The sequence below is a fragment of the Triticum urartu genome, chromosome 1A (genome assembly GCF_056163025.1).
Source record: "Triticum urartu cultivar PI428250 chromosome 1A, HENAU_Tu73, whole genome shotgun sequence".
Lineage (NCBI taxonomy): Eukaryota > Viridiplantae > Streptophyta > Magnoliopsida > Poales > Poaceae > Triticum > Triticum urartu.
The window spans coordinates 49,221,121-49,240,697 of record NC_141873.1 but is presented as its reverse complement, the minus strand read 5'-3'; the positions used below and the strand labels follow the sequence as shown (position 1 = coordinate 49,240,697).

The following is a 19,577-nucleotide window of genomic DNA, read 5'->3' as shown; positions in this document are numbered from 1 at the left end:
CATGCCTCATGGGTAAGATGACCAAGACTCCGTTCTCAGGAACAATGGAGCGAGCAACCAACTTATTGGAAATCATACATACTGATGTGTGCGGTCCAATGAGTGTTGAGGCTCACGGTGGCTATCGTTATGTTCTCACGCTCACTGATGATTTAAGTAGATATGGGTATATCTACTTAATGAAACACAAGTCCGAAACCTTTGAAAAGTTCAAGGAATTTCAGAGTGAGGTTGAAAATCAACGTGACAGGAAAATCAAGTTTCTACGATCAGATCGTGGAGGAGAATACTTGAGTCACGAATTTGGCACACACTTGAGAAATGTGGAATAGTTTCACAACTCACGCCGCCTGGAACACCTCAGCGTAACGGTGTGTCCCAACGTCGTAATCGCACTCTATTAGATATGGTGCGATCTATGATGTCTCTTACCGATTTACCGCTATCTTTTTGGGGCTATGCTTTAGAGACTGCCGCATTCACTTTAAATAGGGCTCTGTCGAAATCCGTTGAGACGACACCGTATGAATTATGGTTTGGGAAGAAACCTAAGCTGTCGTTTCTAAAAGTTTGGGGATGCGATGCTTATGTCAAGAAACTTCAACCTGAAAAGCTCGAACCCAAGTCGGAAAAATGCGTCTTCATAGGATACCCAAAAGAAACTATTGGGTACACCTTCTACCTCAGATCCGAAGGCAAGATCTTTGTTGCCAAGAATGGGTCCTTTCTAGAGAAAGAGTTTCTCTCGAAAGAAGTAAGTGGGAGGAAAGTAGAGCTTGATGAAGTATTACCTCTTGAACCGGAAAATGGCGCAACTCAAGAAAATGTTCCTGAGGTGCCTGCACCGACTAGAGAGGAAGTTAATGATAATGATCAAGATACTTCTGATCAAGCTCCTACTGAAATTCGAAGGTCCACAAGGACACGTTCCGCACCAGAGTGGTACGGCAACCCTGTCTTGGAAATCATGTTGTTAGAAAATGGTGAACCTTCGAACTATGAAGAAGCGATGGCGGGCCCGGATTCCGACAAATGGCTAGAAGCCATGAAATCCGAGATAGGATCCATGTATGAAAATGAAGTATGGACTTTCACTGACTTGCCCGTTGAACGGCGAGCCTTAGAAAATAAATGGATCTTTAAGAAGAAGACAGACGCGGATGGTAATGTGACCATCTATAAAGCTCGACTTGTCGCTAAGGGTTATCGACAAGTTCAAGGGATTGACTACGATGAGACTTTCTCACCGGTAGCGAAGCTAAAGTCCGTCCGAATCATGTTAGCAATTGCCGCATTCTACGATTATGAGATATGGCAAATGGACGTCAAAACGGCATTCCTTAATGGTTTCCTTAAGGAAGAATTGTATATGATGCAGCCGGAAGGTTTTGTCGATCCTAAGAATGCTGACAAGGTGTGCAAGCTCCAACGCTCGATTTATGGGATGGTGCAAGCATCTCGGAGTTGGAACATTCGCTTTGATGAGATGATCAAAGAGTTTGGGTTTACGCAGACTTATGGAGAAGTTTGCGTTTACAAGAAAGTGAGTGGGAGCTCTGTAGCATTTCTCATATTATATGTAGATGACATACTATTGATGGGAAATGATATAGAACTCTTGGACAGCATCCAGGCCTACTTGAATAAGAGTTTTTCAATGAAGGACCTTGAAGAAGCTGCTTATATATTAGGCATCAAAATCTATAGAGATAGATCAAGACGCCTCATAGGTCTTTCACAAAGCACATACCTTGATAAGATATTGAAGAAGTTCAATATGGATCAATCTAAGAAGGGGTTCTTGCCTGTGTTACAAGGTATGAAATTGAGCTCAGCTCAATGTCCGACCACGGCAGAAGATATAGAAGAGATGAGCGTCATCCCCTATGCATCAGCCATAGGTTCTATTATGTATGCCATGCTGTGTACCAGACCTGATGTAAACCTTGCCGTAAGTTTGGTAGGAAGGTACCAAAGTAATCCCGGCAAGGGACACTGGACAACGGTCAAGAATATCCTGAAGTACCTAAAAAGGACTAAGGAAATGTTTCTCGTTTATGGAGGTGACGAAGAGCTCGTCGTAAAGGGTTACGTCGACGCTAGCTTCGACACAGATCTGGATGACTCTAAGTCACAAACCGGATATGTGTATATTTTGAATGGTGGGGCAGTAAGCTGGTGCAGTTGCAAGCAAAGCGTCGTGGCGGGATCTACATGTGAAGTGGAGTACATGGCAGCCTCGGAGGCTGCACATGAAGCAATATGGGTGAAGGAGTTCATCACCGACCTAGGAGTCATACCCAATGCGTCGGGGCCAATCAAACTTTTCTGTGACAACACTGGAGCTATTGCACTTGCCAAGGAGCCCAGGTTTCACAAGAAGACAAGGCACATCAAGCGTCGCTTCAACTCCATTCATGAAAATGTTCAAGATGGAGACATAGATATTTGTAAAGTACATACGGACCTGAATGTAGGAGATCCGTTGACTAAACCTCTCCCTAGAGCAAAACATGATCAACACCAGAATTCCATGGGTGTTCGATTCATCACAATGTAACTAGATTATTGACTCTAGTGCAAGTGGGAGACTGTTGGAAATATGCCCTAGAGGCAATAATAAAAGCATTATTATTATATTTCCTTATTCATGATAATTGTCTTTATTCATGCTATAATTGTGTTATCCGGAAATCGTAATACATGTGTGAATAACAGACACCAACATGTCCCTAGTAAGCCTCTAGTTGACTAGCTCGTTGATCAACAGATAGTCATGGTTTCCTGACTATGGACATTGGAGGTCATTGATAACGAGATCACATCATTAGGAGAATGATGTGATGGACAAGACCCAATCCTAAACATAGCACAAGATCGTATAGTTCGTTTGCTAGAGTTTTTCCAATGTCAAGTATCTTTTCCTTAGACCATGAGATCGTGTAACTCCCGGATACCGTAGGAGTGCTTTGGGTATACCAAACGTCACAACGTAACTGGGTGACTATAAAGGTAGACTACGGGTATCTCCGGAAGTGTCTGTTGGGTTGACATGGATCAAGACTGGGATTTGTCACTCCGTATGACGGAGAGGTATCACTGGGCCCACTCGGTAATGCATCATCATAATGAGCTCAAAGTGACCAAGTGTCTGGTCACGGGATCATGCATTACGGTACGAGTAAAGTGACTTGCCGGTAACGAGATTGAACGAGGTATTGGGATACCGACGATCGAATCTCGGGCAAGTAACATATCGATTGACAAAGGGAATTGCATACGGGGTTGATTGAATCCTCGACATCGTGGTTCTTCCGATGAGATCATCATGGAGCATGTGGGAGCCAACATGGGTATCCAGATCCCGCTGTTGGTTATTGACCGGAGAGTCATCTCGGTCATGTCTACTTGTCTCCCGAACCCGTAGAGTCTACACACTTAAGGTTCGGTGACGCTAGGGTTGTGAAGATATGTATATGCAGTAACCCGAATGTTGTTCGGAGTCCCGGATGAGATCCCGGACGTCACGAGGAGTTCCGGAATGGTACGGAGGTAAAGAATTATATAGGAAGTGCTGTTTCGGCCATCGGGACAAGTTTCGGGGTCACCAGTATTGTAGCGGGACCACCGGAAGGGTCCCGGGGGTCCACCGGGTGGGGCCACCTATCCCGGGGGGCCCCATGGGCTGAAGTGGGAGGGAACCCAGCCCAAAGTGGGCTGGGGCGCCACTCCCCTAGGGCCCATGCGGCTAGGGTTGAGGGGAAACCCTAAAGCGGGCGCCCCCTTGCTTGGGGGGCAAGCCCCCCACCCTTGGCCGCCGCCCCCCCTAGGAGATTCCATCTCCTAGGGCCGCCGCCCCCCCTAGCACCCCTATATATAGTGGGGGAGAGGAGGGACTTCATACACCAGCCCCTGGCGCCTCCCTCTCTCCCCGTTACGTCTCTCTCTCGTAGTATAGGCGAAGCCCTGCTACTGTGACGCCCTGCATCCACCACCACGCCGTCGTGCTGCTGGATCTTCATCAACCTCTCCTTCCCCCTTCCTGGATCAAGAAGGAGGAGACGTCTCCCGTCCCGTATGTGTGTTGAACGCGGAGGTGCCGTCCGTTCGGCGCTTGGTCATCGGTGATTTGGATCACGTCGTGTTCGACTACATCATCACCGTTCTTTGAACGCTTCCGCACACGATCTACAAAGGTATGTAGATGCATCCGATGACTCATTGCTAGATGAACTCCTAGATGGATCTTGGTGAAACGAATAGGAAAATTTTGTTTTTCTGCAACGTTCCCCAACACAAAAAGTATACCCCTCTTTTTGTATACCGACACTTAGAGTGCCTGCTAGTCCAGCATACAGAGTCATGGCTAGTTTGTGGTACGCACACAATCGTTAATTGGTGGTTTAAATATGCGCAAGGGATATGCGATGTAGTATCATGTAGAGATGTCTGAAATTAGCCGTGTCAACTTGCAGATAGGGTTACACAATGAAAAAGTACAAGATGTATGTGGCAATTTCATGGAACATCGCAAAAAAAAGGAGAGGCAGCGGTGAGCCTATACAGTGTGCTATGGTACGTCACTCCTCCATTGCAACCATTGTGACATGTTATTTGTATGCCAGTTCTATTAGCCAAGTTTCTTAGGGACAGTTATTACGAGTTATCCTAAGAAAATAAGCACCTGTGAATATAAGCTCCATGTCATAAGCCAACCAGTTCTTTTCATTGCGTTTTCAGCTTATCTTTGGTATGATCAGTGGAAAGTCTAGATTGCATTATATTTTTTTCATTTTGCTGCCCATATGGAAATTAATTTGACTTGCAAACATCACAAATTGAACCCAGTGCAGTAATTAATATGATAGGAAAACAGACCATCACTATTTGCTCAAAATGCAAATACAAAGATACCATCTACTTGGCACAATCTACTTTGGTCAATGTTTTCCATAGAGATCCCATTCCTAATTTAAACGAAGAACGCATGACCCACATTTAAATGAAGAACAATTATTTATTGAAATTCAATGGTCCAAGTGGCTGTTTATTATCGTATAGCAGCACCACCTGAAAGCATCATATAGCAGCAGCAGCAGCTCATAGCAACTCATCATACAGCAGCAGCAGTCTGCAATTCATCATATACCAGCAGCAGCTCATAGCAATTCATCATATAGAAGCAGTAGGAGCAGCTCATAGCAATTCATCATATGGCAGCAGCAGGAGCAGCTTGTAGCAACTCATCATATAGCAGCAGCAGAAGCAGCTTGTAGCAACTCATCATATAGCAGCAGCAGCAACTCATAGCAACTCATCATACAGCAGCAGCAGCTCATAGCAATTCATCATATAGCAGCAGCAGGAGCAGCTCATAGCAATGTATCATATAGCAGCAGCAGAAGCAGCTCATAGCAATTCATCATATAGTGGATCAGAATGAAAATTTGGCAAAAAATCAGAGGAGATCCTCACCTTGTTGGATGAGCTCATCCTTCAACAGCACCTCAAGGCCATGGCCTGGGAGGAGGGGAGGGGGAATAAGGTGCCTTCTGCCGCAGTGTGGCATCAGCCGTAGTTGTGCAGCGCCCGCTGGAGTAGTGCGTTGGACGAACCAAAGTGGAGCAGCTGCTGGAGACCATGAGAATGAGGGGCGGCGCCAGAGGGAGGAGAAGCCAGGGAGATTTGCCCCTACCCGCCGGCCATGTAGCCTAGCTGGACATAGCATCGTCGAGGACAAGGCCAGATGGGACCAGTGGCGACGGCTCGCTGGAGGAACCCTAGTGCTGCAGGCAGGGGATCGAGGTAGAGGGAAAGGGGAGAGGAGATGCAAGTGGGCAGGGCAATGAATGCTTGCGTGTTTGTTTTTACTTGAGGGTCAGGTGTGACACGGGCATCAGCAGTTGCATTTTGAGTGTAATATAGGCAGACAACAGAGTCATTTCACTATTCCCCTTCCCTTCAATTTTTAGTGAGGTTCTACCCGAAACACCCCCCCCCCCCCTCCAAAGCGAAATTAGTTAAGCCCAAGCCCATAAGTCAAAAATGACTTCTTTACATCTTTTATGGCTTATTTTGACAATATGCCCTAAAAAGGCGGAATTGAACTGGCCCTTAACCTGCAATTCAATTGTGTGTGCAATGATGAATCACTCCTGCCTGCTATCTGTACATTTAGGCATCATCATACATGGCATAACCTAATACATGTGCATTCCATTGTAGAATCTGGAATATGCAATGTTTATGTTAGTTCATACATTGCACATGATGTTTAAATGCCCCTTAAATCTGGTCAGTCAAGTGATGGTCTTTAAGCCTCCTTCTTTGCTTCTTTTCTTCATATGTAAGATTTGCTCACACTTCTGTTCAATTGCTTATTTGCATCAGCCAGCCATACTAGGACTATTTTCTTTGATTACTTGTTGTTCTTGACCTAACACTCTAACAGAGCTTGTCAACGATTTAAACACTAAGGGCTGTTGTAGTGGGGCCTTGTCTAACTCATAGGTGACATAAAGGTTTGGATGTACACTACAGTAGGCTCTCCAAGAGTACTTGGAGATCAAGTTCGAAGGTATGCCTAGTTTTTACATAGTGAAGACATAGTAAATGCTCATTTCATTGTGTGCAAGTGCAAGATATGCGGCATGTTTCATTATGTGGTGTTGTTTTGTTATAATCTCATCCTTTTGTGTTCACAGACTGGAAAGTATGCATATTTATCTTCCAAGGAGACGAGTAACTAGTTTGTGTCACCTTGCAGAGGGGATGCAATGAAGATAAGATTGAGGATTTCAGTGTACAAGATGTTAGGAAGGAGCCTTGCAAGAGAAGTAGGAGCTGCGCTGAGCCTCTTCAACCTGCTAAGGTAAGTCACTGTATGCAACTCAATAGTTCAATTCCTTGTTTGTTTCAGGCATAGTTAAGTTTCTCTTTTTAACTGCTTTATTTGTCCTCAGTTAATGAGATGCCCAAATAATCATGCCTGACGTTCGGTACTTGTATCACTATTAGTTGACATAATTAAAGGCCTTACCATTTAATTACTCTGCCGAAGTGTGCCTGAAGCTTTGAAGTCTATTAACCAACTACTATTGCATGAGGCTCACAATTTAGTTTATAATATGCTAATGATTGCATAGTTTTGCCTGTTGTAGTATGTTTGTATGAAACCCTCTGCTGTTCATTATGCTCCCTCAGACTTTAATTGAGGCACAGAATGGCCAATTGCTTGCTTAATTATACGCAACGTGTTGTCTAAATTTGTAACTTGTCTGTGTTTTCGATTGGGCCCCAACAGCATGTTCCTCTGGTGAGCTAAGAGGGATTTCTGTATGCAGGCTGCACAGACTATCTTTTTTATAATTTTTAAAATATCACCTGCTTATGCTTCATGACGTGTAACATTTTTTTAAAGTGACGTGTAACATTATTGTTAGTCCTGTTTTGCCATGTAGTACAAAATAGTGTCTTGTTCGCTTCACTGTTGTAACTATATTTTTGCCCTAGTCATGTGTACTTACAGAAACATTTCAGGATGAAGTGACATCAACACAAAGATCTGCGAGCAGTGCGGCATGGTCGTTACCGAACGATTATGGATTGGAATTGGAATGTGCTGATGTTCTTGAGCATCAACTAGAGGTGGCAAGACAACGTGTACATGTTTGTCAATGTATAATCAACAAGTTGAGACTGGACATGCAGGTATTAGATGCAGGAGTCAAAAAATGAAACAAGACACTGAGGTAACCATGAAGGAATTGGAGATTTTGCAGACTGAAATTTGTGCTATCTGAATCCGGCCAATCCTATTTTCTGAAGAGATTATAGTTCAAATGGAGTTAAGTTGATGCGCGTCCATGATGTATGAGCTGTATTTGCCCAGTGTATGTAATTTGTTGTTTGTGTATGCTTTATTATCACCTGTGCCGAACCATAATGCCTAGTGGGTAGAATCGGCTGTAATTTCTTTATTGTATAGTTTAGGATTATTCTACCTTTCTATGCCTTGATCTCTTTGTTGTAATAGTGTAGGCTTTTTATGAAGGAAATATGCCCTAGAGGCAATAATAAAGTTATTATTTATTTCCTTATATCATGATAAATGTTTATTATTCATGCTAGAATTGTATTAACCGGAAACATAATACATGTGTGAATACATAGACAAACAAAGTGTCACTAGTATGCCTCTACTTGACTAGCTCGTTAATCAAAGATGGTTAAGTTTCCTAACCATGAACAAAGAGTTGTTATTTGATTAACAAGGTCACATCATTAGTTGAATGATCTGATTGACATGACCCATTCCATTAGCTTAGCACCCGATCGTTTAGTATGTTGCTATTGCTTTCTTCATGACTTATACATGTTCCTATAACTATGAGATTATGCAACTCCCGTTTACCGGAGGAACACTTTGGGTGCTACCAAACGTCACAATGTAACTGGGTGATGATAAAGGAGCATTACAGGTGTCTCCAAAGGTAGATGTTGCGTTGGCGTATTTCGAGATTAGGATTTGTCACTCCGATTGTCGGAGAGGTATCTCTGGGCCCTCTCGGTAATGCACATCACTTAAGCCTTGCAAGCATTGCAACTAAATGAGTTAGTTGCAGGATGATGTGTTACAGAACGAGTAAAGAGACTTGCCGGTAACGAGATTGAACTAGGTACAGGAATACCGACGATCGAATCTCGGGCAAGTAACATACCGATGACAAAGGGAACAACATATGTTGTTATGCGGTTTGACCGATAAAGATCTTCGTAGAATATGTAGGAGCCAATATGGGCATCCAGGTCCCGCTATTGGTTATTGACCGGAGACGTGTCTCGGTCATGTCTACATTGTTCTCGAACCCGTAGGGTCCGCACGCTTAAGGTTACGATGACAGTTATATTATGAGTTTATGCATTTTGATGTACCGAAGGTTGTTCGGAGTCCCGGATGTGATCACGGACATGACGAGGAGTCTCGAAATGGTCGAGACATAAATATTGATATATTGGAAGCCTATGTTTGGATATCGGAAGTGTTCCGGGTGAAATCGGGATTTTACGGGAGTACCGGGAAGGTTACCGGAACCCCCCGGGAGCTAAATGGGCCATGATGGGCCTTAGTGGAAAAGAGAAGAGGCAGCCCTACATGGGCTGCGCGCCTCCCCCTTACCCTAGTGCTATTAGGACTAGGAGAGGTGGCCGGCCCCCTCCTTCTCTTTTCCCCCTCCGCGAATCCTATTCCAACTAGGATTGGGGGGGGGATCCTACTCCCAGAGGGAGTAGGACTCTCCTGGCGCACCCCTTGTGGCCGGCCAGCCTCCCCCCTTTGGTCCTTTATATACTGAGGTAGAGGCACCCTAGAACACACAAGTTGATCCACGTGATCTATTCCTTAGCCGTGTGCGGTGCCCCCAGCCACCATATTCCTCGATAATAATGTAGCGGAGTTTAGGCGAAGCCCTGCTGCTGTAGTGCATCAAGATCGTCACCACGCTGTCGTGCTGACGGAACTCTTCCCCGACACTTTGCTGGATCGGAGTCCGGGGATCGTCATCAAGCTGAACGTGTGCTCGAACTCGGAGGTGCCGTAGTCTCGGTACTTGATCGGTTGGATCGTGAAGACGTACGACTACTTCCTCTACGTTGCGTCAACGCTTCCGCAGTCGGTCTGCGGGGGTACGTAGACAACACTCTCCCCTCTCGTTGCTATGCATCACATGATCTTGCATGTGCGTAGGAAATTTTTTGAAATTACTACGAAACCCAATAGTGGCATCCGAGCCTAGGTTATTTATGTTGATGTTATATGCATGAGTAGAACACAAGTGAGTTGTGGGCGATATAAGTCATACTGCCTACCAGCATGTCATACTTTGGTTCGGCGGCATTGTTGGACGAGACGACCCGGACCAACATTACGCGTACGCTTACGCGAGACCGGTTCCCCCACGTGCTTTGCACATAGGTGGCTTGCGGGTGACAGTCTCTCCAACTTTAGTTGAACCAAGTGTGGCTACGCCCGGTCCTTGCGAAGGTTAAAACGGAGTCTATTTGACAAACTATCGTTGTGGTTTTGATGCGTAGGTGAGATTGGTTCTTGCTTAAGCCCGTAGCAGCCACGTAAAACTTGCAACAACAAAGTAGAGGACGTCTAACTTGTTCTTGCAGGGCATGTTGTGATGTGATATGGTCAAGGCATGATGCTGAATTTTATTGTATGAGATGATCATGTTTTGTAACCGAGTTATCGGCAACTGGCAGGAGCCATATGGTTGTCGCTTTATTGTCTGCAATGCAATCGCGATGTAATGCTTTACTTTATCACTAAGCGGTAGCAATAGTCGTGGAAGCATAAGATTGGCGACACGACAACGATGCTACGATGGAGATCAAGGTGTCGTGCCGGTGACGATGGTGATCACGACGGTGTTTCGGAGATGGAGATCACAAGCACAAGATGATGATGGCCATATCATATCACTTATATTGATTGCATGTGATGTTTATCCTTTTATGCATCTTATCTTGCTTTGATTGACGGTAGCATTATAAGATGATCTCTCACTAAATTATCAAGAAGTGTTCTCCCTGAGTATGCACCGTTGCGAAAGTTCTTCGTGCTAAGACACCACGTGATGATCGGGCGTGATAGGTTCTACGTTCAAATACAACGGGTGCAAAACAGTTGCACACGCGGAATACTCAGGTTATACTTGACGAGCCAAGCATATACAGATATGGCCTCGGAACACGGAGACCGAAAGGTCGAGCGTGAATCATATAGTAGATATGATCAACATAACGATGTTCACCATTGAAAACTACTCCATCTCACGTGATGATCGGTTATGGTTTAGTTAATTTGGATCACGTAATCACTTAGAGGATTAGAGGGATGTCTATCTAAGTGGGAGTTCTTTAAGTAATATGATTAATTGAACTTAAATTTATCATGAACTTAGTCCTAGTAGTATTTTGCAAATTATGTTGTAGATCAATAGCTCGCGTTATTGCTTTCATATGTTTATTTTGATATGTTCCTAGAGAAAATTGTGTTGAAAGATGTTAGTAGCAATGATGCGGATTGGATCCGTGATCTGAGGTTTATCCTCATTGCTGCACAGAAAAATTATGTCCTTGATGCACCGTAGGTGACGGACCTATTGCAGGAGCAGATGCAGACGTTATGAACGTTTGGCTAGCTCAATATGATGACTACTTGATAGTTTAGTGCACCATGCTTAATGGCTTAGAATCGGGACTTCAGAGACGTTTTGAACGTCATGGAGCATATGAGATGTTCCAGGAGTTGAAGTTAATATTTCAAGCAAATACCCGAGTTGAGAGATATGTAGTCTCCAACAAGTTCTATAGCTAAAAGATGGAGGAGAATCGCTCAACTAGTGAGCATGTGCCCAGATTGTCTGAGTACAACAATCGCTTGAATCAAGTGGGAGTTAATCTTCCAGATAAGATAGTGATTGACAGAATTCTCTAGTCACCATCACCAAGTTAGTAGAACTTCGTGATGAACTATGATATGCAAGGGATAACGGAAACGATTCCCAAGCTCTTCGTAATGCGGAAATTGAAGAAGGTAGAAATCGAGAAAAATATCAAGTGTTGATGGTAGACAAGACCACTAGTTTCAAGAAAAGGGCAGAGGGAAGAAGGGGAACTTCAAGAAGAACAGCAAGCAAGTTGCTGCTCAAGTGAAGAAGCCCAAGTCTGGTCCTAAGCCTGAGACTAAGTGTTTCTACTGCAAAGGGACTGCTCACTGGAAGCGGAACTACCCCAAGTGATTGGCAGATAAGAAGGATGGCAAAGTAAACATAAGTATATTTGATATGCATGTTATTGATGTGTACTTTACTAGTGTTTATAGCAACCCCTCATTATTTGATACTAGATCAGTTGCTAAGATTAGTAACTCGAAACAGGAGTTGCAGAATAACCAGAGACTAGTTAAGGGTGAAGTGACGATGTGTGTTGGAAGTGGTTCCAAGATTGATATGATCATCATCGCACACTCCCTATACTTTCGGGATTAGTGTTGAACCTAAATAAGTGTTATTTGGTGTTTGCGTTAAGCATGAATATGATTTGATCATGTTTATTGCAATACGGTTATTCATTTAAGTAAGAGAATAAATTGTTGTTCTGTTTACATGAATAAAACCTTATATGGTTACACACCCAATGAAAATAGTTCGTTGGATCTCGATCGTAGTGATACACACAATCATAATATTGAAACCAAAAGATGCAAAGTTAATAATGATAGTGCAACTTATTTGTAGCACTGCCGTTTAGGTCATATTGGTGTAAAGCGCATGAAGAAACTCCATGCTGATGGGATTTTGGAATCACTTGATTATGAATCACTTGATGCTTGCGAACATGCCTCATGGGCAAGATGACTAAGACTCCGTTCTCCGGAGCGAGCAACTGACTTATTGGAAATAATACATATTGATGTATACGGTCCGATGAGTGTTAAGGCTCACGGCAAGTATCATTATTTTCTGAACTTCACAGATGATTTGAGCAGATATGGGTATATCTACTTGATGAAACATAAGTCTGAAACATTTGGAAAGTTCAAAGAATTTCAGAGTGAAGTGGAAAATCATCGTGACAAGAAAATAAAGTTTCTACGATCTGATCGCGGAGACAAATATTTGAGTTATGAGTTTGGTCTTCAGTTAAAAACAATGTGAAATAGTTTCACTACTCACGCCACCTGGAACACCACAATGTAATGGTGTGTCCGAACGTCATAACCGTACTTTATTAGATATGGTGCGACCTATGATGTTTCTTACCGATTTACCACTATCGTTTTGGGGTTATGCATTAAAGACAGCTGCATTCACGTTTAAAAGGGCACCATCTAAGTCCGTTGAGACGACACAATCTGAACTGTGGTTTGGCAAGAAACCAAAGTTGTCGTTTCTTAAAGTTTGGGATTGTGATGCTTATATGAAAAGGTTTCATCCTGATAAGCTCAAAACCAAATCGGAGAAATATGTCTTCATAGGATACCCAAAGGAAACTGTTGGGTACACCTTCTATCACAGATCCGAAGGCAAATTCGTTGCCAAGAATGGATCCTTTCCAGAGAAGGAGTTTCTCTCGAAAGAAGTGAGTGGGAGGAAAGTAGAAAACTTGATAAGGTAATTGTACCTTCTCCCTTATTGCGAAGTAGTTCATCACAGAAATCTGTTCCTGTGACTACTACACCAATTAGTGAGGAAGCTAATGATAATGATCATGTAACTTCAGATCAAGTTACTACCGAATCTCGTAGGTAAACCAGAGTGAGATCCGCACCAGAGTGGTACGGTAATCCTGTTCTGGAAGTCATGTTACTAGACCATGACGAACTTGCGAACTATGAGGAAGCGATGATGAGCCCAGATTCCGCGAAATGGTTTGAGGCCATGAAATCTGAGATATGATCCATGTATGAGAACAAAGTATGGACTTTGGTTGACTTGCCCGATGATCGGCAAGCCATAGAAAATAAATGGATCTTCAAGAGGAAGACGGACGATGATAGTAGTGTTACTATATACCAAGCTAGAATTGTCGCAAAAGGTTTTCGACAAGTTCAAGGTGTTGACTACGATGAGAGTTTCTCACTCGTATCTATGCTTAAGTCTGTCCGAATCATGTTAGCAATTGTCGTATTTTATGAAATCCGACAAATGGATAAACAAAACTGCATTCCTTAATGGATTTATTAAAGAAGAGTTGTATATGATACAACCAGAAGGTTTTGTCAATCTTAAAGGTGCTAACAAAATGTGCAAGCTCCAGCGATCCATCTATGGACTGGTGCAAACATCTCGGAGTTGGAATATATGCTTTGATAAGTTGATCAAAGCATATAGTTTTATACAGACTTGCGGTGAAGCCTGTATTTACAAGAAAGTGAGTGGGAGCACTACAACATTTCTGATAAAGTATATGTGAAAGACATATTGTTGATCGGAGATAATGTAGAATTATTCTGCAAAGCATAAAGGAATGTTTGAAAGGATTTTTTTCAAAGAAAGACCTCGGTGAAGCTGCTTACATATTGAGTATCAAGATCTATAGAGATAGATCAAGACGCTTGATAAGTTTTTTCAATGAGTACATACCTTGACAAGATTTTGAAGTAGTTCAAAATGGAACAGTCAAAGAAAAAGTTTCTTGCATGTGTTACAAGGTGTGAAGTTGGGTAAGACTCAAAGCCCGACCACGGCAGAAGATAGAAAGAGAATGAAAGTCATTCCCTATGCCTCAGTCATAGGTTCTATAAAGTATGCAATGCTGTGTACCAGATCTATTGTATACCCTACACTATGTTAAGCAAGGGAGTACAATAGTGATCTAAGAGTATATCACTGGACAGCGGTCAAAATTATCCTTAGTGGAATAAGGAAATATTTCTCAATTATGGAGGTGACAAAAAGGTTCGTCGTAAAAGGTTACGTCGATGCAAGTTTTGACACTGATCCAGATGACTCTAAGTCTCAATCTGGATACATATTGAAAGTGGGAGCAATTAGCTAGAGTAGCTCCATGCAGAGCATTGTTGACATAGAAATTTGCAAAATACATGCGGATCTGAATGTGGCAGACCGGTTGACTAAACTTCTCTCAGAAGCAAAACATGATCACTTTTTGGGTCTTAATCACATAGCGATGTGAACTAGATTATTGAATCTAGTAAACCTTTTGGGTGTTAGTCACATGGAGATGTGAACCAATCACATAAAGATGTGAACTATTGATGTTAAACCACATGGCGATGTAATCTAGATTATTGACTCTAGTGCAAGTGGGAGACTGAAGGAAATATGCCCTAGAGGCAATAATAAAGTTATTATTTATTTCCTTATATCATGATAAATGTTTATTATTCATGCTAGAATTGTATTAACCGGAAACATAATACATGTGTGAATACATAGACAAACAAAGTGTCACTAGTATGCCTTTACTTGACTAGCTCGTTAATCAAAGATGGTTAAGTTTCCTAACCATGAACAAAGAGTTGTTATTTGATTAACGAGGTCACATCATTAGTTGAATGATCTGATTGACATGACCCATTCCATTAGCTTAGCACCCGATCGTTTAGTATGTTGCTATTGCTTTCTTCATGACTTATACATGTTCCTATAACTATGAGATTATGCAACTCCCGTTTACCGGAGGAACACTTTGGGTGCTACCAAACGTCACAACGTAACTAGGTGATTATAAAGGAGCATTACAGGTGTCTCCAAAGGTAGATGTTGGGTTGGCGTATTTCGAGATTAGGATTTGTCACTCCGATTGTCGGAGAGGTATCTCTGGGCCCTCTCGGTAATGCACATCACTTAAGCCTTGCAAGCATTGCAACTAAATGAGTTAGTTGCGGGATGATGTATTACAGAACGAGTAAAGAGACTTGCCGGTAATGAGATTGAACTAGGTACAGGAATACCGACGATCGAATCTCGGGCAACTAACATACCGATGACAAAGGGAACAACGTATGTTGTTATGCGGTTTGACCGATAAAGATCTTCGTAGAATATGTAGGAGCCAATATGGGCATCCAGGTCCCGCTATTGGTTATTGACCGGAGACGTGTCTCGGTCATGTCTACATTGTTCTCGAACCCGTAGGGTCCGCACGCTTAAGGTTACGATGACAGTTATATTATGGGTTTATGCATTTTGATGTACCGAAGGTTGTTCGGAGTCCCAGATGTGATCACGGACATGACGAGGAGTCTCGAAATGGTTGAGACATAAATATTGATATATTGGAAGCCTATGTTTGGATATCGGAAGTGTTCCGGGTGAAATCGGGATTTTACGGGAGTACCGGGAAGGTTACCGGAACCCCCCGGGAGCTAAATGGGCCATGATGGGCCTTAGTGGAAAAGAGAAGAGGCAGCCCTACATGGGCTGCGCGCCTCCCCCTTCCCCTAGTCCTATTAGGACTAGGAGAGGTGGCCGGCCCCCTCCTTCTCTTTTCCCCCTCCGCGAATCCTATTCCAACTAGGATTGGGGGGGGGGGGGGAATCCTACTCCCAGAGGGAGTAGGACTCTCCTGGCGCACCCCTTGTGGCCGGCCAGCCTCCCCCCTTTGGTCCTTTATATACTGAGGTAGAGGCACCCTAGAACACACAAGTTGATCCACGTGATCTATTCCTTAGCCGTGTGCGGTGCCCCCAGCCACCATATTCCTCGATAATACTGTAGCGGAGTTTAGGCGAAGCCCTGCTGCTGTAGTGCATCAAAATCGTCACCACGCCGTCGTGCTAACGGAACTCTTCCCCGACACTTTGCTGGATCGGAGTCCGGGGATCGTCATCGAGCTGAACGTGTGCTCGAACTCGGAGGTGCCGTAGTTTCGGTACTTGATCGGTTGGATCGTGAAGACGTACGACTACTTCCTCTACGTTGCGTCAACGCTTTCGCAGTCGGTCTGCGTGGGTACGTAGACAACACTCTCCCCTCTCGTTGCTATGCATCACATGATCTTGCATGTGCGTAGGAAAATTTTTGAAATTACTACGAAACCCAACATTTTAGAGGTGATAGTATTGAGTAGGATAATTCTTTGAATATGCTATATCGTTCAAACGGGGGCCAATTTGCCCGACCATGGCCCTTCACGGGCCGTCGGATCCATGGGCCTTCTACGTGTCATAGGATCCATGGGCCTTCTACGTCTCGTAGGATCCATGGGCCCTCTACATCTCGTAGGATCCATGGGCCTTGTATGTCTCGTAGGATCCATGGGCCGCCGACTCATTTATGGGTCTTGTACGGGCCTTTAATGGGCCGTAGACGGGCGTTTAAGGGAAATCGTACATTTTATGGGCTGACCATAACGGGCAGTTAATAGGCCGTATTTGGTGATGCTATGAAATTGGACCAACAGACTAACGGTCCATAAACGGGCCGACTGTAATGACGGGATGAATTTGGCCCACAAGCAGAAAATGACAGTAACGAGCCGTAAGTAACCGAATGTTGCAAATGAGCCCAAGTATAAATGGGCCCTCAGAAGGCCGAAAGTTAACTTGGGCTGGAAATGGCACAACGGAATAACGGGCCGTTAATAGGTATAAAGTGATACACTGTTCATTACGGGTCAGTTTCACCATGGGCCGTTAATGGGTGTAAAGTAATACACTATTCATTACGGGCCAGTTTCAGCACGGGCCGCTAATGGGCCAAGAGTTACAAAGGGCCTCATATGGGCCGAAAGACATCATGGACTATACATGGGCCAGAAGTGAAAACGGGCTGGTATCATATTGGACAGCCCAGATGACGCTACTGGGCCTAATTCGGATTGGGCGTAACGGGCCTTGGGTTAGCGGGCTGCAAATGGGCTATATGAGAACAGGCCATTAATAGGCTTTCCATGGGCCGGCCCGCCAGCTTTTGACCAAGTCAAACGGGCCGGCCTTTTCACAGGAATGGGCAACTGTTGGGCCGTGCCACGTGTCGACGTATCATAGGCGCCTTCTGTCCGGTGAGTGGATGACATCTGTCCCAACGATGAGCCAACACGTGTTTCCTCTAGCCAATGATGATTTTACACTTGGAAAATCCCCATTGGTCGGGGCTGTTAACGGGTTATCGGATCCAAAACCTGACCCGATAGCTTAACGGCGTTCCGTTACGGTGGATGCCACGTGTCGGTCACCCTTGACGAAAGCACTTCTGTGACGCGCGATTTATTGTCATGGAATTGGACACTTCCGTGATGATAATTTTGATAATGTCATGGAACACTTCTACGACAGCACAGGTATGACTATCTTGATTCTGTCATAATTTTTTCATGGATGTACATGCATGACAAAAAAGCGACCTACTGTGACAAACACGTATCATCACGGAAGTGTATTTTTTTTGTAGTGCAGTTTTGCAGCAAGCTGGCCCAGATAAGACTCCAGCTCGCCATTCTTGGCCTTGATACTCCCAAGTTCGTCGGTCAGTTTCTCCTTGTCCTTCTTCAGTTGCTCGACCTCCCGATTGGCGTCAGAAACAACAGTCTTTAGCTTGGAGTTTTCTTCTTCTAACTTGCCGACTGAAGCAAGCTTCTTGTCAGCAAGCGTTGTTTTCTCGCGCGCCTCCTTCTGTGCTGCAGCAAGATCCTGATCCTTCTTCTCCAAAGCCTGCTTCATTTTCTTTAAAGAAATAACATTCTTCATACGGGCTTGGAGTTGGCGGTTTTCACTACATACATCTGTTCGAGTGGAGTCACTCGGTTCAAAAAATGGAAAGGAAAAATGCCAGCAGTGGTATATACAGTTGGCAATTGGTTACCTCCCATGGCAGCTACTTCGTCATGGGTGGTCTTGAGATTCTTCTTGGCCAATTCCAGATCAAGGTTGAGGCTGATTTGCTGTTTGTTCATTGCAGAAAGCTGAGCCCCAAGATCACAAGATTTCTGCAGTTAAAGCCATATCAGTCGACAGAGATAAAATACATCGCAATGATAGCTACTCTAAGACTACCACCGAATCAAACATTCAACACCAGTCTCGGAGACTACACCCAGTGGGTGCACTTAGCGTGCCCCCACTGATTTTGTAAGAGAGAGAGGTTCAGATTCTCAGACCACAGTCGACTGCCCGCAGTCACCTATGGTCTCGGGGACTACACCCAGTGGGTGCACTCAGCATGCCCCCACTGGTTTTGGTTCCACTCGGCGTGGTCTGCCCAGCTCGAGTGGAACCAAAAAAAAGTTCCTAATCTCAGACCACAGTCGACTTCCCGCAGTCAACTATGGTCTCGGGGACTACACCCAGTGGGTGCACTCAGCGTACCCCCACTAGTGCAAAGATTCTGCTCGAATCGACACAAAGAGACATAAAATTTCAAAACAGCCACTCCCCAGTGGGTGATCAAACAAGAAATACGGTCGATCAGAAGTCCACTAACCTGGACATTGGCTTGCGGAGCAGCTCCGGCGTTGAAGGCTGCCTGACTAGCCTCATGCACCACATTCACTTGCCCCATCACAAGATTCAACTGACGAAGAGCTTCCTTGGCAGCAGCCGGTGGATCGTCCGGAGTTTGATATGCAGTAAAAAGTGATGAAGGCAGAGCAATCGAAGCAGCCACCAGATCCGACGCAGGGAGTTGTATCGGTGCAGCAGAAGTCTGAGCAGCTGATCCTGAGGGGCAGTCAGTCGACAGCGGAACAGTGAAGGTGACGTTGGTTCGAGCCGGATCTGTCGATCGCTCAACTGTCATCCCAGGCATCACAGTCGACCGAGGAACCTGGACTTCAGGCGCCTTCCCGCCTACTTCCTTGTCCTTCCTCCTCCCTCTCAGCGGTACTTCTTCTGCATCGTCCGGGAGCACAACAATGTCTCATGGAACTGCAACAAACAGAGAAAGCCATAAGGATAACCGACGAACCATCCAGTCGACCAAATGAATTCGAATCGGGCAGACTTACTGGCTTTGGAGGTGACGGCGTCGTCAGCTTCCTCGTCGGCTGGAGTCTTGTCAATATCACTAGTAGAAAAAGGGGCTTTTGTCCCGGTTGGTAAG

The 19,577-nt window shown here is 44.4% G+C and overlaps 1 protein-coding gene across 1 annotated transcript in view; it reads right to left on the bottom strand.

Annotated features, from left to right (window-relative positions):
* Positions 1-18,199, bottom strand: part of LOC147989883 (uncharacterized) — a 134,007-nt gene extending 115,808 nt beyond the window's left edge. The window contains exon 1 of the mRNA XM_087536455.1: positions 17,934-18,199. Within this exon, the coding sequence (XP_087392581.1) occupies positions 17,934-18,199 (266 nt within the window). The remainder of the gene's footprint in view (positions 1-17,933) is intronic.
* Positions 18,200-19,577: the final 1,378 nt, after the last annotated feature.